Here is a 19939-nt window from a genome sequence, read left to right as displayed (position 1 = left end):
CTATAAAACTAATTTAAAAGAGTGAATTCAAGTCTCACCTCATCATATAAACCAAGACTATATATACCATTACTATTGAAGCCACCTGAAGAGGCAAGGAGTCTCTCTCACTCAGCTCAGTTATTTATCTTGCTTAGTAAAGCAAGTATTACTGATTTTAAAAACAGGCATTCATTACTACAGTTACATCAACAATCAGCAGTTCAAAGAGGCTACTTGTGCTTTCTTATCACAGTGTCTGCCGAGCAAAATCAAATTTTATATTTTTCTGTAACATTTCCTGGCTTCCTTCCTTCCCAGTTCCTGACTTATCTCCATATTACTGGTGCACTGCATAAATATCCTAGTTACGCAAACTATGTGGCAAGGAAAATGTCTATACTGCCAAAAGGAAATAAAAAACATAAAATATAAAATTGACTTTATGTATATGTAGCTATTTAAGTTATGTGAAATTACATATGTGTAGAAAGTCATATACATACATGACTTAATACTGAAAGGAGCTGTGCAAAAATTAACAGAATTATCAACATAAGAGTCAGAAATTTTAGGGTGATTATCCTTTCTTCAAAATTTCCTTTAATGTAAAATATCTTATAATTTAAATAAAAACAGGAAGGAGTAACATACGTTAGAAATACTAGCATAAAATATATCAAACAAAATAACACACTTAAAAGATTTAGTTATCCAGAAAATTATTTATTAAGGATATATTGATCCTCTGTAGTTTCTGAATAAACAAATAAATGCTATAGTTGAGTACACTCACGCCCAATACACAGTTATGTTATAAACACACCATCCCTGGCAGAATCTTACCTTTTTTATCATCAGAGACAACTATTAAGTAGTTTCAGGATACTTCAGAGACTGATTACCAAATTAAAAAAGGAAAGTATTGAATGGTTTCCCCTCCATTCACTGCTTCCAAAAATTATTTGCACAATGTCAAGACTCTCCAAAATATAGCCCCTGCCTCTTTCTCCATCCTCTATTTTTGCTATAGATCCTGTACTCCAAATATTCCAAAGAACTGAACACACCACGCTATTAAATACTCACTGTCTTTATTCACGTGGTTTTTCTCTGCCTGGAGCGGTTTTTCCCATTCTTTTTAACTAGTTAGCGAATCCTCCTTCAGGATCCAGTTTGATTGTGATATCTCCATTCCCTCCAAAAGCTCTCCACTATGGGCTACTAGTGAACATTTTATTATGATATATGTTTATTAAAATAGCACTTCATCAACTGTTTCCTGCTGAATTTCATTCATTACTTCCCTGTTAAAATTACAGATCCAAGGGAGCAGTCACTTGTCTTCTATGTATTATCAGAGCCTAGCATCATGTCTGGTACACAAAATGACTCAAAAAATGTCTGAGGGTCAGCCTCAATGGCCTAGTGGTTAAAGTTCAGTGTGCTCTGCTTCGGCAGCCCAGGTTCAGTTCCCAGGCAGGGAACCACACCACTCCTCTGTTAGGGGCCATGCTGTGGCAGCAGCTCACATTAAAAAAAAAAAAAAAGGAAGATTGGCAACAGATGTTAGCTCAGGGCAAATCTTCCTCAGCAAAAAGAAAAATGTCTGAGAAACCCTTGCATGAGTAAATGAATATTTACTTTGTCCCCACACATGAAATAGCTGATATTTAAATACACTTATAAACCTTAACCTCATTGTCATTGCACTGACATTATTCAACTGAGTACTTAGCCCTAAAATATCCTCCTAAACCACAAACTGATTAAAATTTAATTAATATGAGCTATGTGAAGGAGTTACAGAAAAAGAAGAGGGAACCACTCTAAATAAACCATGCCCCAAATATGCTAGATTATATTATTTATTTCAAAGGGGTAGGCCTTTGGTATAAAAATTATTCATTATACAACACAAACCTACCCTTTTAAACATATCACCTGCTAGTCTCCTACACAGATTCTTAGCTCCAGTCAAAATAATCTCATTGTCCTCCACAAGATCCCACTTCTCTATCTTCACTCATGTAGCTCTCCTTGCCTGGAATGCATACTCTAACCCTAGTTTTCAAGGCCAGCCTCCTCTATAAACCCTCTACAAAGTACACTCCCATAATGCAGTAGTCCTCCTTTAAATTCCTATGGCATTTAACTGCATGCTCATTCATTTAGTACCTGTCACATTTCATCTTGCATTAGTAGTAATCTATATATCTCTCACCCACCTAAATTTTATGCTTTTTTATTTCAGGAATCATTTTTTAAATTTCACTGTATTATTAACAGTACTTAACACAGATTTTCCTCTCTATACATATAGGTAAACCACTCAGGTGGTTTTTAAAATCTCCCTTACTTTTTGTTCACCATAGACACTGGAAATATTTATAGATTTATCAAAAGCCAAAATGAAGTCAGATGTTAATACAGTTAAAAACTAAAGTTTATAAACATCAAGTACTCATTTAATTATAAAATAACTACAATGTGGATAGTAATAAACCTACTAATTTTTATAGTAAGCCTTTTTAAATGTACTTATCACATAAGACATTAAATCTTTTCTGTTTTATTTTAACTAAAAGAAATGTAATTACAAGCATAATTTAAAACAGCAACGTACTGAGTGAAGATGCTCTTTAGCCTCTAGTGCTTTTCTGTTCACAATATCTAACGTTCCGGGAGAGGACTGATCATAGCTTGCTGGTCCTGGACCATCTGAAATAAACTTCTTAAAACGTTTCTCCCGGTTTTGTAGACTATGGCCTCCTTTTATGTGATACTAAATTAGAGGAAAAACATTATGAAATAATTAAAAGCAGCACTTTATAATTAATACCTATTTGATGAATATTACATATTAATATGAACAAATAGTTTCAAATCCCAACCTGAGATAGTTAAAGCTCTTGACTGAAGACATAGTTCTAGCAAAAGAGGATAATAAGAGAAGACGACAATTACAGCTGTCAATTTTAACTCTGAACTCAAACTAAAATTTATCATCCTTAGAGAATGCAAAACTCAGTTTTAAAACAGGAATCAGAGGCAAAGGAATCTCCAAAACTGTAGAGTAAGAATAAAGAGAGTATGTATATAGGCCCCTGGAGAATTTGTACCTCTGAAACAAGCTAAAAATGCCAGCACTCATGCTGCAAGCTAAAAGAAAACCTTCCAAGCTTGTTTAGGATTAATTATTTTCATGAGTAACATTTTGGTCATTTCCAGGGACATTGATGTAGGCTTATTGGCAACAGCTTGGTTTTATGCATGAGTTTTAAACATTGTTTATTGCAGAGAAGGCACTAGGAGGAATCTTCCATGCCTCTCCATGCCACACATTTGGATTTTCTAGAATCAGAAAATTATCAACCAGCTAACAGCCAATTAATTCAGATGAAATTCCATCACACTAGTTTCAACAAACAGTCACGGTGCAGTCATTTCAAAGATGATTCATAGTAATAGTGGTTGGCATCTGATTGATCAGATAAGTTTTTTTAAATTTATTGATTTACTGCAGACCTTTTCACATGCTGTGTACATGTCAGCTGTTCACAATCACTATTAACTGAGCCTATCTCTAGTGTGCATCTTATTCAGCTGCATTCAGCTTTTAAGAAATACACAAAAGAGGTCTGCTTTCAAAAAACGAGTCAAATTATATTCTTAGATAACCAGTTCACCACTTTATTACTGCTTTAAATAGATCACAGTCCCCATGTTTAAAGAGTTGGGATCTTTAATAATAGACTTTAATGATTTTGCAAAAACATTAACATTACAAGCCAGATAAAAGTACAATCATGTGAGGGCCAGCCCGATGGCATAGTGGTGGGGATTAGTGCATTCTGCTTTGGTGGCCCGGATTCCTGGGTTCGGATCCTGGGCATAGACCTGCACCACTCATCAGTCATGCTGTGGTGGCAACCCACATGTAAAGTGGAGGAGGACTGGCACAGATGTTAGCTCAGGGCTAATCTTCCTCAGCAAAAAAAAAAAGTAAAATCCTGTGAAAAGAGAAGACCTCCTCAAATTTTGATTCTTTGAAAGCAATTACCATAGACTCCATGATCTTACATTTTAAACTGCAATTTGAATTTATACTGAATACTTCAACAGAAGACAGTAAAATCAATCTAATCTAATTTATTAAACTGGTACAAATTAACCAGGATTTTTTTTCAGATTATTCATATTTTCATAATCACCAATTCTACTGACCTTACAAGAGGTTAGAAAAGCAATTGCCATATGTCAAATAAATGACCCAAAAATTATATTACCAAGTAATTATACATTTTATATGAAAACCTGTGAGAAAGTGGTCTTACTACTTCTTGAGTACTGCACTTTGTCTGTATGCTATGGTTATTGGATGAGTTATTACATTGTCAGCAACCTCCCAAGATTATAGGAGGCAGAGTCTCACCTGCAGGGTGAGGCCATGCACTGTATCACACGTAATATTCTGTCATTCAGCTGTAGTGAGGTGTACCTCTCAGATCAAAAATCAGACCTAATTTGGACATCTATTCCCAGGCCTAGGTAATGAGAAGTACGAAACAAACTATTATCTGGACCCAGGGAGGAGATCCTCACATCTAGAACCATTCTCATGCATCAAGGAATAAGGCGGTACCTGCCATGCAGAGACAGGTCAGAAAGTGGAAGAGAATAGAACTAGAAAACATAAGAGAAATTTGTACTGACACTTTGGAGTGGGAATCACCCTAGGAAACAAAATATGGACAGAACAAGGGATGTGACTTAGGCTAATTATCTATCAAAGGGTCAGAAGACCACACTTTGTCAACTTGATTCTTCTGCTTCTTTTACTTTCTTTTTTTTAAAGATTTTATTTTTCCTTTTTCTCTTCAAAGTCCCCGGGTACATAGTTGTGTATTTTTAGTTGTTGGTCCTTCTAGTTGTGGCATGTGCGATGCCGCCTCAGCATGGCCTAATGAGCGGTGCCATGTCTGCACCCAGGATCCGAACCGGTGAAACCCTGGGCGGCGGAAGCGGAACGCACAAACTTAACCACTCAGCCACGGGGCTGACCCCTCTTTTACTTTCTTAATTTCCTTTATGTTATTTTCTACTAAGCAAACTTCCTTTTGAAAAAAATTAGCATGCTTCATATATGCTAAAAGAAACAAAGGAAATGCAATTTGGCCTATAATTGAGCAAAAGCTGTAAAGGCAAAATGTATACCCCACCCCGACCCCCAACTTTGGAATAGTGGTGACAACCACGATCGAAGTGAAATGACCATAAGAGAAGGACCAAATTGGGGACACAGTTTCAACTCCCAAATGTCCTGCTTTTATGCTGTGTTTCACAGTGGAGGTGCCTCTCAGAACTTCAACTCACACTTTCGGTTTTTTAAAACTTCATTTGAAGTCTCCAAATGGTATTTACTAAGTAATTGCTGATAGAAAGCAACATTTCAACCTATGATTCCAAAAGAAAAGTATAAAAGTAAATTGCTAAAGACTGGCATTAATTATCAATAAGATCATCCCTTTAATTATTATCCAATATATTAATTATTTACAGAATTAATATGTAAACTATGTCACATTACAAACATGCTTCCTAATTCAGGCATTTAAAATGAAACAGACTTTATTTTTTAAACTGTGATAAATTCACATTTCTTGAACTCTACAAGTTCTGCAAGACTTTAGCCTAAAACTACAAAAAAAAATCAACAGCAATTGAGTAAATAAGTCATAAGCCATGTTTTAAACCAAGGAAATAAATCTTTCCTTGCATTTGTCTATAGTTTTAAGAAGAAAAGTAAAGAATACTAGGACTCTTTTTCTTAGATCACTATTACACACCAAAAAAAAGCATATTTCCTAATTTCTTATTCTTAAAATCTGAGAAAGATATCCAATTTGGAATAAAATAAAATTTTATCTAAATTGTACTTTATATTATTTTACATGTGGAATTGACTAAAATCAGTATTAACATAAAATAACATTCCAGTATCCTGATACTTGTCATATTTAAAAGTTTGAAATCTACCTATTGTGTATTTTAATACATTACCCTCTTGGAATACTGGAGTTACATACCAGTCTTCATAAAGAACTACTGGTAGAACTAGCAGCCAATACACCCATAATATGCAGGTCTGTGGGCCACGGAGTGGAAGCAGGAGTGACACTTCTAATGATTACATCAAATGACCTATTATCAAATTTTTGCTTTTTGTCCTCTAGGCTCTAGTATTCTGGAAGTTTTAAGACCCCAGGGATGAGCAATTGATATCCCACTGAATTGGAAGTCAAAACCATCAACTGGCCATTTCAAGCTCTTTATGACACAAAGCAGAAAGCAAAATAAAGAGATTAACATATTGGCTGAGGTGATTAAGCCTAACCAGGACTGAAAAACAGAACTAATAAGAGCTAAGAGGAGTGCAGTGGGGTACCACACAGGGACATCCTGCAGAGATTTCTCACACTATAACACCCAAGGAAAATGCTAAGAGCAAGTTTATTCAAAGGGTTGAGAAGCAAGCCTGAGAACCAAGAGCTCAGATCCCTTAGAACTGAAGGTTTTGGTCACCCCACCAAGCTAAGAACTCCACCAGATGAAGTAAGTCTTTGTTAAAGAGATGGGGAACATGGAATGACTAATGGAAAATCTTAAGCTACCTATAGCCTCACAATCAGTTACAGAAATAGAATAAGTCCCCACCTCTATTTCCTTGCTTCCCACGTCACCTTCTTTCATTTTCCCTCTCTTTTTTCCCCCTTTTATTATAAAACAGCAACACCAATAATAGTTGAAATGTATGCTAACTATAGTCAGGCACTATCCTAAATGTTTATTAACATATTTAATCCTTAGAAACATATTTAATCCTACAAAGTTATTACCCCTATTTAACAGATGAGGAAACTAAGGACCAAAGAGATTAAGGCGATAAGATTAAGTCTCACAGCTAGTAAGTGGCAGAGAATAATTTTGAATCTAGGTAGTCTAGCTCCAGAGTCCACACTCCTAACCACTTCTTTATAATATCTCATGTTATATTTACCATTTAATCTATAGGTCACAGAATAATGAAAGAGGAATGTGAAGGAACATGAGAAGAACTGGCCTTAATCCCGGATTCATTTGATAATGACACTGTAATATCATCTCTGAATGCAGTAACTAGACATTAGTTTGGGTCCTTCTGGGAAGGTATATGTTAAAATTATACATCAAATAACTGCATTTTTTAAATTACATATATGGGAAGAAGAATTGTGTGTGTGTGTGTGTATGTGTGTGTGTGTGTTGTGTGCATGAGAGAGAAGAGAGCCAGGAAGTTAAAGGGTGAAATGTAATGGAAATCTATTGTCTGTTGTTTTTATTTGTCCAGCATCCTTCTATTATCTGCTCGTAACAGCATATTCACCACCCTTGGGACAATCAAACCTCCCCCATACTTTGCAATTTTAAAGGACCTTCCAAACACAGAATTCCCTATCCCAGGAACCACAGGTGTGGGTCTATAATGAAACTGGAGCAAACAGATTCTCCCTACCAGGAATTTTAATCTTGAGTAGTGTCACACACAAAAAATGGAAGGAAGTTGTATAAATGGGTTATTTAATGGCAGCTCACTATTGAATGGTGCAGAAGTTCCTACTACTGAAATATCTGGTATTGCCTTAGTCCTGTCCTTCCACAAGACCTGTTGATTCAATTCTTCCTTCAAGTCTATGAGCTACCCCAGTACCTTTCCTAAAAATCTTTTATTGTAAACCTAGCATCTGTTGTAAAAATCTATTCTATTGGTTGCAACCAAAAAACTCCAACAGATAGAATGGTTGCTATTATTAATTCAAGAAGTCTAATGCAAAAATTAAGGCATCAATGACTATATCTGGGCCTCCAACAGGGGAGATAAAGGTCTGCTAGGGTTATCAGTAGTCATTATGTATGAACGCAAAGTTTATGTGAAAGAGTAAAGATGATGTTCATGATTATGAAGATATTGGAGTTACAGCCACTGTTTCTGAACACGAATGGACCATCAAAGATATTCTTGTCACAGACTCTTGAGACTGTAGTGACATAGGAGACAGATGAGACAATGGCAATATCTATAGCTTTAGAGTATAGCACACAAACTAATTCCTATTGCCATCCCTCTTCTACATATCTTGAACATTTGCATAACTTTCATGGGCCATATTTCATTCAATAATCCTATTCTCCCATTCAAGAATCTCAAGGACCATGAAGGATGTAACAATGTTTTATGTCTTATAGAATATATAGAATAATGAAGAACCCTAATCAGACAACCATCATTGAACACATTTATTTTCTTATTCTAATTACAAAATATAGATTGAAAGTAGAAAGAAGATGATGCCAAGGAAAAATAAAATTTGACAAATGACGTGTTAGTCTATTAGAGGACGAAAGCATGATTTTTATTAACTCAGACAATTATAACTATTATAAACTTACCTGTGCTTCTGAAACATTATAGTGTCCTGGACCTGGAACAGCTTTCTCAGTGCTAGAGGGAACAGTAAAAGCGCTGTCTCTGGCAGCCAAAGAAAGGAATGGGGCATAGCCACCTATAAAAGTAAAATCATATCATTGGTAGATAAGATAGGATTTCAATGATTTCAGAGAAAAAGCACTCAAAATATATAAAATCATTTAGTAACCTCAATTGCTGAGACTATATTATCAGAACGAATGGCTAGCCACAGAAGTTGTTGCATTTTTGAAGTTCTGATATAAGAGCAGAATTTTTATTAATATATCTTAAATATAAGAACCTATAGAACTGGACTTACTGAACAACAGAAAAAATACCTAAAGAAAATTTAAAACAAAATAAAAGTCTTTTTTTTCTTCTAAGCATATTTGGTTGGGATGAAAATGGCAGTTATATTTAGCTGATAAAATATTTTCAACCTCAGAAGACCACTGTCTCATACTTTGGAAGAACATCTATTGTTTGCAGAGAATGGCATAGATAAATTTGTAGAGGGCCTAGACAGAAATAATTTAAAGTGAGTTTACAGCAAGTGATTAATAATATCTCCTTGATTTGCTACATAGTTGGCACTCTAAATATTTCTTGATTGCTTGACCCCAAACAAAGGTTTACAAACCCAAGATACAAATTTCTTTGGAACAGGCAATCATAAGATTAGATAAACTTAGCAGATAAATTTAGTAGACAGACAGTGTGCCGACAGACTGATAGACAATTTCAAGAAATGTATCAAGCAAATGAGTATAGTTTAAGCAACACAGATGTTGAAGAAGAGATGGGAAAGAACATAGCAGCTATATTCAATAGGTAATAAAAGAATGAAAGTGAGGACTCAAAACTTGTGAGAATCATGTAGACTAAAGGAAAATGTCCGCTACTGTGAGAATTTATGGTGATAATTAGTATAGTTTAAAATCTTGCTCATCTGGACTAATAATAAATGGTACTCTTTTTAAAACTAGAAATAATGTGTTTCTTTTAAGGCCCACTTACATTAAAATGCAACTGAAATTAAGAATTATTTGTGTTAGGTATTACAGCATAAAAGAGGTGGATAAAACACAGACCTTACTCTTAAAAAGCAACAATCTACTGAAGCATTAAAAGCTCTAAAATAATTTTAAACAAGGAAAAATATTTCAAGTGCCAAAATGCCAGCAGGTCAAAAAGAGTAGAAATTCTCATCCACACTGAGGTGGTCATAAAAAGCTTCATAACTGTGCTAAAACTCTGGGTGTTAATTTAGTGACTGATGGTTTGAACTGGCTGTCCCAGAGCAAAAAAAAAAAAAAAAAAAAAAAAGCACCTTTAGATAGTAACAAAGACAACAAGAACAGAAATCCTCAAAAGGAGGCCAAGGCTTATTTGAAAGGCAAGGATTGTCCAGGAGAGTTGAGAAACCCAGGACACCAGTGAAGTGTTCCAAATCAGGGTACATAACCAGAGAAGAAACAGATTCCATTCAAAACACACACATAAGCGCACACAAACCAAGTACAGATTATGTACAACTAACAGAAAGTCTTTCCAAGAAGCAGGAAAATATGTCTAACAAACAGGAGAAAAGCCAATGAAAAGAAACAGATGTAGAAATGGGAAGATGGAATCAGCACACAAGAACATCAAAGTATCTATTATAATATTCTTCCTATGTTCAACCAGATAGAATAAAGGTGAATATAATGAGGAGATAAAGGGAAGATAAAAAAAAAAAAGATCCAAATCAAACTTCTGAAATGAGAAGTACACTGGATGGGATTAACAACAAATTCTATGTGGGTAAATAAAAGATATTTTTTCTCAATTCTTAATCCATTTAAAAAATAATTAACTGTTTAAAGCAAACATAATTTCAATTCACTGTGGCATTATAGCATATGTAGAAGTAAAATATATGGCCACAATAGCACAAAGGATGAGAAGGGGGAAATGGAAGCACACTGTTGTAAGGCTCATATACTGTACGTGAAGTGGTACGATATTATTTGCAGGTAGACTTTGATAAGTTAGAGAGGTATGTTATAAACCCTCACGCAACCACTAAAAAATAAAACAAAGAGGCGTACCTAGTGAACCAATGGTGGACATAAAAATAGAACCACTTCTAAAAAAACACTCAACTCATTGGACGAAGGCAGGGAAAAAGAAAAGAGAAACAAAGAACAGATGAGATAAATAGAAAACAAATAGCAAGAGAGTAAATTTAAATACAACAATATCAATAATTAAATGGAAAAGTTCTAAACACCCTCAATTAAAAGGCAGAGATTGTCGGATTGGATTAAAAAGCAAGACCCAACCTTATGCTATCTACAGGAAATCCTCTTAAAACATAAAGACACAGAGGTTAAAAATGAAAGGATGAAAAAAGATATACTGTGCATCTATGAATCAAAGAAAGCTGGAGTGACTCTATGAAAATCAGATAAAGCCGATTTGAGAACAAGGAACACCAGGGATAAGAGAGACATTTCATTATGACAAAGGGGTTATTTCATCAAGAGGATTTAATAATCCATAAAGAAAAGCAAGGAAGTGATTGCCATAAAAATCAAAACAGTGCCTACCTGTAGAGAAGGAAAGAGTTATGATTAGAAAGGGAAATTTAGCAACCTTATATTTCTTCACTTCAGTATTCATTTTTAATGAATTTATATTTATATTTTATGCAGTTTTATGCAAAAGTTTTCATCTCACAATTAAAGGTATTTTTTTTGTAATTTAGTTTCATATAGACAACAAGGTAATATGAGTTAGATATGAAAACTGAGAAAGCTCAAGTCAGGCGAGTTCTGAGGCAGCTGTCATCGCAACATGACAGAGATTATAACTGAATCTACCTAAACAGATGTAAAATTAATTGCAAAATAATGAAATTCATATAAAAATGGAAAAAAACACACAATAGTGCCATGTATGCATGAAAGCCAGTACTCTAAAATCTTCATTGAAGTTTTCCAAAATTAATTATATAGAAATTTTCAGCAATAGGCTAAAAGTTTATATGAAATATTGACCTCAAGTAAAACCTCAAGAAAATTAAAGTGTTTCTATTGAAAAGCTTCACGAGAGAAGGGATTTTTCTGTTTTATCTAATGTTTACAGTTAGGGTGACAAACTGTCCTAGTTTTCCCAGGACAAAGGACTTTTAATGCTAAAACCAGGACATTCCCAAATAAACGAGGATGGTTGGGCACCCCACCATATTAAATAATATATAGTGCCCTGCATATTAAATAATAAATATAGAATTAATAGGTGATATTCTAAACTACACCTTTAGCCATTCAGTCAACAATACTGAATGCTTTATTATGTGTCAGAGAGAGGCAGTGAGGGCACACTAATGAGTAAGCTAAAACCATGGCTCCAATAGTGGGGAAGCTAGACTTACAGACAAATAATTACATTACAAACAGTGCTGCCAATAATTAAGGTATAAAACATAGGAGAAGAGGGTTCTGGGGAATTAGGGTTGGAGCGTAAGAAGTTTGATTTGGGCCATATGGATACATTGACATATGAAGTGCCAATTACGAATGATAAATCAAACTGTCAGGTAGAAAGAAGAAATTAAGAATATGGGAGAGGAAAAGATTTGAGAAGAAAGAAGTAAGCTCAGTTTGTGCTACATTGAGTTTGAGGTGCTAACAGCAGAAGATAAATCAAACTGACATGAAGCAATAAAAGTCAGTCCATTCTGAGAGAAGGCGGGCAGCACGTGATTAAATGACAAGTTCTGTAGTCACAGCTACAGCCACAAAACAAAGTGGGCATTCTTCACGTAACAGCAATTAACGAGATCTTTGAAACACGTACTCATCTTCAGGAAGATCAACATATAGAGTAATAATATGCATATTGTTTACTTAAACAAATAAAGACAGATTGCATTCTCTGAGGTGATCTCCCTAAATTCTGATTGGCTAATGAGACAGAATCATTATTGTTGGCAGAAACACAGGGGCATGAGCACGAGACCATGGACAACTCATCTTCTTTGGCAAATAAAGCTAACCAGAAGATAATCTTCTGGGGGAGAGAAAGCTTTCTCCCACATCAAAGAAGAAATCTGGGAAAGAATATATTTAGGAGCTGGTGTCACCCCGCTTAGATAACTAATATAGAACCAATATAGATAACTTATATACAACTAATGTGGGGTGCCATTCATTATGTAAATCAAGCTCAAAAAGCAGTGAAATACTCCTTAGCACAATAATGCCAGGAGCAGTCACATTATTAAAAGGACTGTGTTTTTGTCATATTTTACTAGGTTGGCTGTCTTTAGGGAACTCTTTGATGAGTTAAGATATGCTTGCTCCTCAGATAACTATGACAAAATCAGGAACAGCTCTCACTAATCTAGAACTGGAAGATCCATTATCTCCCCCACTCATGAAATCAAGGCAGCTCAGTCCCACCCCTTTCAGGCTGCAAATCCTGGGTGGAAAAGAATCTGATCAAATTGCCAAAAGCAGAGGCAATGAAGTTTGCAAATTAGGGTGGAAAGAATTTCCTGAGGAATATGTGGAAACAAGACAGTGGAGGATTGACCAAATCCGCTACAGTAAGAGGACAGTGGTAATTAGGAGAGAGAAAGGTTAGAATAATGAGCATCTGCATCCTTCTTTTGAAGATCCAGGACTCTAAAGTCCTCTCCTCTTGTGTAGTTCAAGGTAACAAGCAAGCTATACAAAGTCCCAATATCTGCTCTTCCTACATCACACTCTGTAAAAACTACCTGACCATTAACTGAAATAATTGTTTACACCTCTGCATAGTCCAGTATGTTACTGGTCTTAGGAGTAAGGCAGAACGTACCTAGGAAAGGAACGGTAGCTACTTTTAAATTATCTCGCCAGGGAATCCAATACAGAAATGACTAAAGAGACACTTGTACCTCTATCCATTATCAGGATGTCACTGCTGAGTAGTGCTAAAACAGGGATCTATAAGAGGCAGCTGCTCAAAGTTCTCAAGCATGGAATTTCCTAGTCTCCTTCGTAGGTGAACAAGGCACAATCCGATAAAACAATAAAAGAAGGGCCTTGCAACACCCTACTTACTGCTCTCTAAGCAGAGTTCACACAAGTCATGTTATGAGAGTTTTTAATTTTGCTATGTGTAGCTCGTTAGAATTTTTAACTTTATTTCAAGAATTACTTTGTTATTTTTTTTTAAATTAAGCACTTATCCGTTATGGTATTGAGCTTAAAACTGAGAATAACAGAGTAAAGATCGTGGTTACCACTCTCAAGAAGCTCACATTTTAGTGTAGCAGCCAGAGAAATTAACAGGTAATTACAATATAGTAAATGAAAGAGTCATTGAGGAGTCAAAGAAGGAAAATTTGAAAAAGAGTGGAGTCAGAGAACAACTTCACTTTACTTAAGTCTCAAAGATTAAGTAGGAATTAGCCAAGTGAGAAAGGAAGAGAGAGCATACTGAGCAAAGCTATCAGCAGGTACAAAGCCATGAACTTATAGAAAACGCAAAGTCAGAATTGCTAATATGTAGGTTAAATGTTGGTGGAGGTGTGGTTGCCTAAAAAGACCAGGTAAAGTGGGAGACCAGGTCAGGAATCAGATCGTGAAGAATCTTATGCACCATGTTAAGAAGTTCAGATTTTAACCTTAGTGTTTAAAAAAACAACATAATTATACATGCTTCAAACAACATGTTTAAAAGAAAACCATAATTTTATCTTAGAAAGATCATGTTAGCCATAAGATAGAAATTGGATTGGAGACTGAAATAAAGAGAAATCAGTAATATTGGTTTATTTCAGAACAGAAATCATGAGGCTTGAACCAAGTGAAGGGCAGTTAAGTGAACAATAGGGACCAATTTGAGAGATACTGAAAAGACAGAATCAATAGGTCTTAATGATCAATGGGAGTGGTCAGTAAGAGAAGAAAGAGTCTAGAACAAGTCCAAAGCCTAACGTTTATAATTGACTGATAGGGAATTTTTTTCAAAGGGGCCTGTAATAGTGCAGAAAATGATGAGTTCAGACACTTGGAATTTCAGAGGCCAGAGACCACCCAGATAGAGATTTCCCAAAAAGTAACTGGCGATGTTGAAAGCCTTAAGATTAGAAGAAAGCTCATCTTAGAGATATAACTCACCTATATGCCTAACGACTGTCTTCTGGGAGTCAGCAGAGTCAGAATATGCATAGCAGTTGAAGCTATGGATCTGAATGAGAAAGTGCACGTGAGAAAAGCCACAAGCAAAGGATGGAAAGTACAAGACAAACATTTAAAAGGTGTTTAGAAAAAATAAAAAACTTTAAAGAAGACTATGAAGGCTTTGTTGGAGAGGGGAGAAAATGATTTCCTGATTCAGCATTTAACAAATGTTTATTAGGTTCTAACCATTTATCAGGAACTGTGTCAAGACAGCAATTTGGAGAAAAACACAAGCAAAACTGATGACGTTACAGATACCAGGGGAAGAAATAGTTCTAAAAAGAGGGTGGTCAGTTGTGTCAAAATTAAAAAAGGATTGAAAAGTATCATAAGTGTAAGCATTTGGGGTGGTTGTCGGTGGCTAGTAAATTGTTAGGGAGTTAATGTTTCTAACAACTCAACTGCATCAAATAAAGACATAATAAGCTCCAAGAATACTAATATCAATATCAGATGCTGAAAAGCAGTAAAATTCAAGATTAAAACAATGACAAATGACAAATTCGTACTCCCAAAGAAACCTAAATTAGGTATTAGGCTTAATAACCTAATCTGACCAGCCATGTCAGAGTGATGGATCCTGGCCTTTGTTTAAAAATAGTGTAGGAATAGGGAAAAGGCAGGTTAACAAGGGAAAAACTATAATTTGGATGGTATTAAGTTCCGCAAAATCATCAGATTAGGAAAAGCAGAAAACAAACTGGAAATATTTATTAAAAGTTTCCCCAAAGTCACTAACTGCAAACAAATGCGGAGAGCAAATAATCATTTAAATTACCATCCCCACTCCATCTCTCAAGAGTGTAGCTTTTCTTTACAGAAAATGAGATAAAGGGCCCTCACTAAGTATGTTCAAAGTGAAATGGGTATAGTCAGATAGGAAGCATCTATCTGAAAAAATACATAGCACTATCTTTAAATGATATTGCAAAATAAAAACATGAGTTACATCCTAGTAAATAAATGTTTCTCTGGCTAATGGTAGAAATAGGCATGTGAGGCAGACAGGTTTACAAAGAAGAGACAGTAGGCGGTAAGAAGTACACAGGACTTGGAGACTCATAGTCAAGAGGTAGGAAATCCTAGATCGAATGTGTTCCATTGAAAGTATGATGTAGACGACCACTGTAGAATCAAAAGTCCTAGCCATAGGCTCACTGACCTTGTGAAACAGGAGAAATGATTTTACCAGTTATCACCTGTAAAATAAGGACAGGACGTCCCCTGCCTGCTTCATGTTTCGTTGTATTTATGAAGTGGTGCTATTACGTTTAATTCGCAGGCACACGGAAGCGGGCAGGCTGTAGGTGAGGTGCCTGTCACAGAAGGCTCGCCTCTCCCTGCACCTTACCTGTTGCCTGCTGCTTCAGGAAAGGTACCTGGTAGGACCCAGGACCCACGTGATCCTCAGTGCTGCCACCTTTCGCCAATCTGGGCCAGCGAGGAGCCCGATCATACATAATGGAGGAGCGGGTGGCTGAAAAGGGGTAAAATCGGGCGGCTAGACGGGGTGTGGAGCAAAAGGAAGCAGACAGTGCGAGAAGGCGGGGGCAGAACTTCCATACACGGAGGAGCCAGCAGAGGGGCTGCCTCCCCACCCGCTCATTGGTGTCAGATTTCCCTCAGGTCGATTTCTAACCCCATGGTAAAGCGGCAGGGAGCGCGACCAGACAAAAGACACCCCACACGACGATGTAACTATGCCCTAGCCGAGAGCGGAGGCAGGGATCCAAAAGAGACTAAAGAACAGGGGCCCCGCCCCTGTGCTTCCGGCCCTGACTCCGCCTACTTCCCTCCGCCCCGGAAGTCTCTGGGAAGGAGAGGGACGGTGCTTCCGGGCCGAGGTCTCGGAGTGTCAGTGGGGAGCCTTGAGACGGCTCGCGCGCCCCGCGCGGAGCTCTGGCGTCCTGAAGGAGAGGGCGGCTCGAGCCGTGGTTTCTTCTGTGGGTTCTGCTGTAGGTCACGGTCTCGTCAGAAGATCTCGAGGAAACGCATTAGCAGGGGTTAGGGCTAGCCTGACCGTGATTCATCTCCCCTATAAATCACCTATGGCGGTTGGCAAGAGCCCGGCAAGAACCGTGTAAGAACAGAACGATCTAGCGCGAACGGCGCCTGCGCCCAGCAGAGGAGGAGCGCCTGGGACTCTGCCCGGTGTCCGCCCGCGCTGTGCGAAGAGAGCAGCGCGTGCCGGCGACAGGGAGCGGGGCCGGGGGCCTCGAGCTGCCGCTGGGGTCGGGCCTCGCCGTGGGTGGCGCCCGGCCGCCCTCCAGACCGTGGGGCCCTTAACCTTAGGCGAAGGAGCTCGGCTTCTGCGGAGGCATGGAGGAGTCTGTCGGAAGCCACCTCAGGGTTGTCTCGAGCTATTCCTTCAGCAGGAATCTCATCATGCTTGAAGGCTTACCGGAATCCTGCTTTGACCATGCCCTCCCCTGAATCAGCCACGTTACTTTAACTTGTTCCCGCTATAACTTCTTACAATGTGTATGCTCTGTGGAACACAGTTTAATACTCAATGCTGTGGGTCATTTATTGTGGCTTAATCGTTCCAGGTATGTTAGAATGATCTCTATACAAGGCCACGTGCTTCTCAAGAATACATCTGTAATGCCTTTTTTCCCTGCTCAATAACCAGCTGAATAACTTTTGGTCACTTAGAAAATACTTATTGGCATATAGTATAGATTCAGTACCCTGCTAGGTTCTGGGGATACAGAGGTGTAAGGCCCCATCCTCAGGCTTTCTATAGCTAAGGGAGAAGACCATGTATAATCCATAACAGAAGGGGACAAGAGAGATGTACAAAATGATAAAACAACAAATGTTGCAGTACTTTGGAAACCTCTTCCTGCTAAGAAAGGAGACGCTGATCAGTGATCTTTCTCACTGACTGCAATTCTTGCATTCTTCAGAAGCCCTTGTGTTTAAACCTTGTCCCCAGCGGCCACAGTTACCCGCTGAGATCTGGAGGAGGTTCATTGTTAGACTTTAGATATAGTGTGAAGGAAAGAGCCATAGAGCTAGAAGGATAAAAGTCTGTGTGCTTTGGAGGATGGTCCAGCGGTGCCTGTAAATTAGCCGGCTCTTGGACATTCCTTAAGGACATTATTTGCCCTTGACCCGAACAAAAATGTAAACCCAGGAAGCAAATTCAGGTCCAGGCCATGTTTGCTGCAGGCACTGGGGCAGACTCGCACGTCCCCCTCTCGGCTCTTGTCTGGAACGGCCTAGAGTACTCTTCGCTGGGGTAGATTGGGCTTTGACATTGGGAATGGAAGTGGTCAAGCAGGCTTTATCTGCTGTGTGGTTTGCTCTTTGGCCAGTGAGCCTGACCCGACTTAGACAAGAGGCGTTCTTCACAGGTCGTGTCCCAGCTCATTTATAGATGTCTAAAGAGGGGTTTGTGACCTTCGCTCCTTTGTGCCGGCTGGGAATACAGAGTTTATCTTGCCTGCCTCCTCGTTGCAATCCTTTCCTCAAGGACCGGGTGGGGAGGGGTAGCTGATCAATGGCAGGACGGAGTGTTTCTGGGACTTGTGGCCAGATCCTACCTAAATATCACACCACTGAGATACGACCTCTACACTCTTCATAACTTTGTAATGCTTGGTCTCTCAGAATTCTGCATTCTTAACAAAAAGTCCTTCTTTAATAAGTTTTTGGTGTGAAAGTCCCTACCCTGTTTCCGCCATCACTGCGGCTGTTCTCTCCCTCAGTCCCAGCTATTATTTTCCTCTTGTGGTTCAGTAACCAGAATGGTACACAGTATTTCAGAATCGGAAAGTATTTTTAAATGAGAACGGTAAGTCATTTTCACCGTCTCATTGTGGTAAATATTACTTTAATAGTTTAGAATGAGTGTGCTGCTAAAAAAATTAAAAACATATTAACTCAGGATTATAAATACATATGAACACAAAATAAAGAATTTGATTCAGGATTGCATTCCTCAATTCCTGAAAAATAGTTTTGTTTTGTTTTTTTTTTTCTTTTTGAGGAAGATTAGCCCTGAGCTAACTGCTGCCAATCCTCCTCTTTTTGCTGAGGAAGACTGGCCCTGAGCTAACATCAGTGCCCATGTTCCTCTACTTTATATGTGGGACGCCTGCCACAGCATGGCTTGCCAAGCGGTGCCATGTCCGCACCCGGGATCCGAACCAGCAAACCGCAGGCCACCAAAGTGGAACATGCGAACTTAACCACTGCGCCACCAGGCTTGCCCCCTGAAAAGTAGTTTTAATGCTAATGTTAAATGCCAGTTCTAATGTGGTTACACTATATGACCATTTCCACAGTATTAGTAAGAAGAAATGGAACCTGTTTGAACTAAGATTTATTTGACTACAAAATTTGAGTTTTTTCCATTTCTCCGTGTTGGCTCCCACTAGAATAAACTTTAAAATGGAGCTTAAGTCAAATTAGTTCTTTATCGAATATTTTCACAGCAATAAAGAATTCTGTAGTCATCAATTTTTCTTTATAACATTTTGAGGATTAAATAGATAACAACATATGATATCTAGAGTATCACATGAGGGGTGGGAATTCTGCCTTAAAGAGCATTATATACCTTATAAGTATTAGAAAACTGAATTGATTTTGAAATATTTCTACAACTCATCCTTACTGATTTTCCATTGTTGTGCTTTTAAAAAATAAAAATAAGGTAATGGTAATAAACCATTTGACATTTATAAAAGTCAACCAAATATACCTTATCAATGTTATTAAAGATCCCATTTGTAAAGTGATATGCATTCAAGTTAAAACGGTAAAATTTTATATTTATATAACGATTTGAAGCTTACAAAATATATTTTACATTCAGTATTTTGTTTAATATACATTTGTTTCTCTAAACTATAGGATTAATATGACTCTGAAATCATCAAATTTCATGGAATGTGTTTTAAAAATTATACCATATTATCAGGGACCACCTGATTTTTTTTTTCACTTACATTTATTGAGCACCTACTATGTGCAAGCACTGTGTGAAGCACTTTACATGAATACTGTAAATCATTTCTCACATAACCCATGAGGTAGGTTCTATTTAATATCTCTATCTAATAATATGTTGAGGCTTAGGGCTATTAAATTTCTTGTCCAGTGTCACATAGTTAATGAATGATGAAGCTGGATTTAAAGCTAGTTAGTTTGACTCTGGAAACTGTTTTCAGAGCCGTTATAGGGGAAATGCCCCCAACTGTGCTCTACTTCCACATCCAATAAT

General features: G+C 37.5%; 1 protein-coding gene across 1 annotated transcript in view; it reads right to left on the bottom strand.

Moving 5' to 3' along the window:
• STPG2 (sperm tail PG-rich repeat containing 2) overlaps positions 1 to 16366 on the bottom strand; it is a 298151-nt gene extending 281785 nt beyond the window's left edge. The window contains exons 1-2 of the mRNA XM_046655746.1: positions 16058 to 16366; positions 8470 to 8582 (exon numbers count right to left, since the gene is read on the bottom strand). Coding sequence (XP_046511702.1) covers positions 8470 to 8582; positions 16058 to 16166 — 222 coding nt within the window. The 5' untranslated portion in view covers positions 16167 to 16366. The remainder of the gene's footprint in view (positions 1 to 8469; positions 8583 to 16057) is intronic.
• Positions 16367 to 19939: the final 3573 nt, after the last annotated feature.

The sequence above is a fragment of the Equus quagga genome, chromosome 3 (assembly GCF_021613505.1).
Source record: "Equus quagga isolate Etosha38 chromosome 3, UCLA_HA_Equagga_1.0, whole genome shotgun sequence".
Lineage (NCBI taxonomy): Eukaryota > Metazoa > Chordata > Mammalia > Perissodactyla > Equidae > Equus > Equus quagga.
Note: the sequence above shows the minus strand (reverse complement) of the source record. Positions and strands in the feature narration are given on the sequence as shown.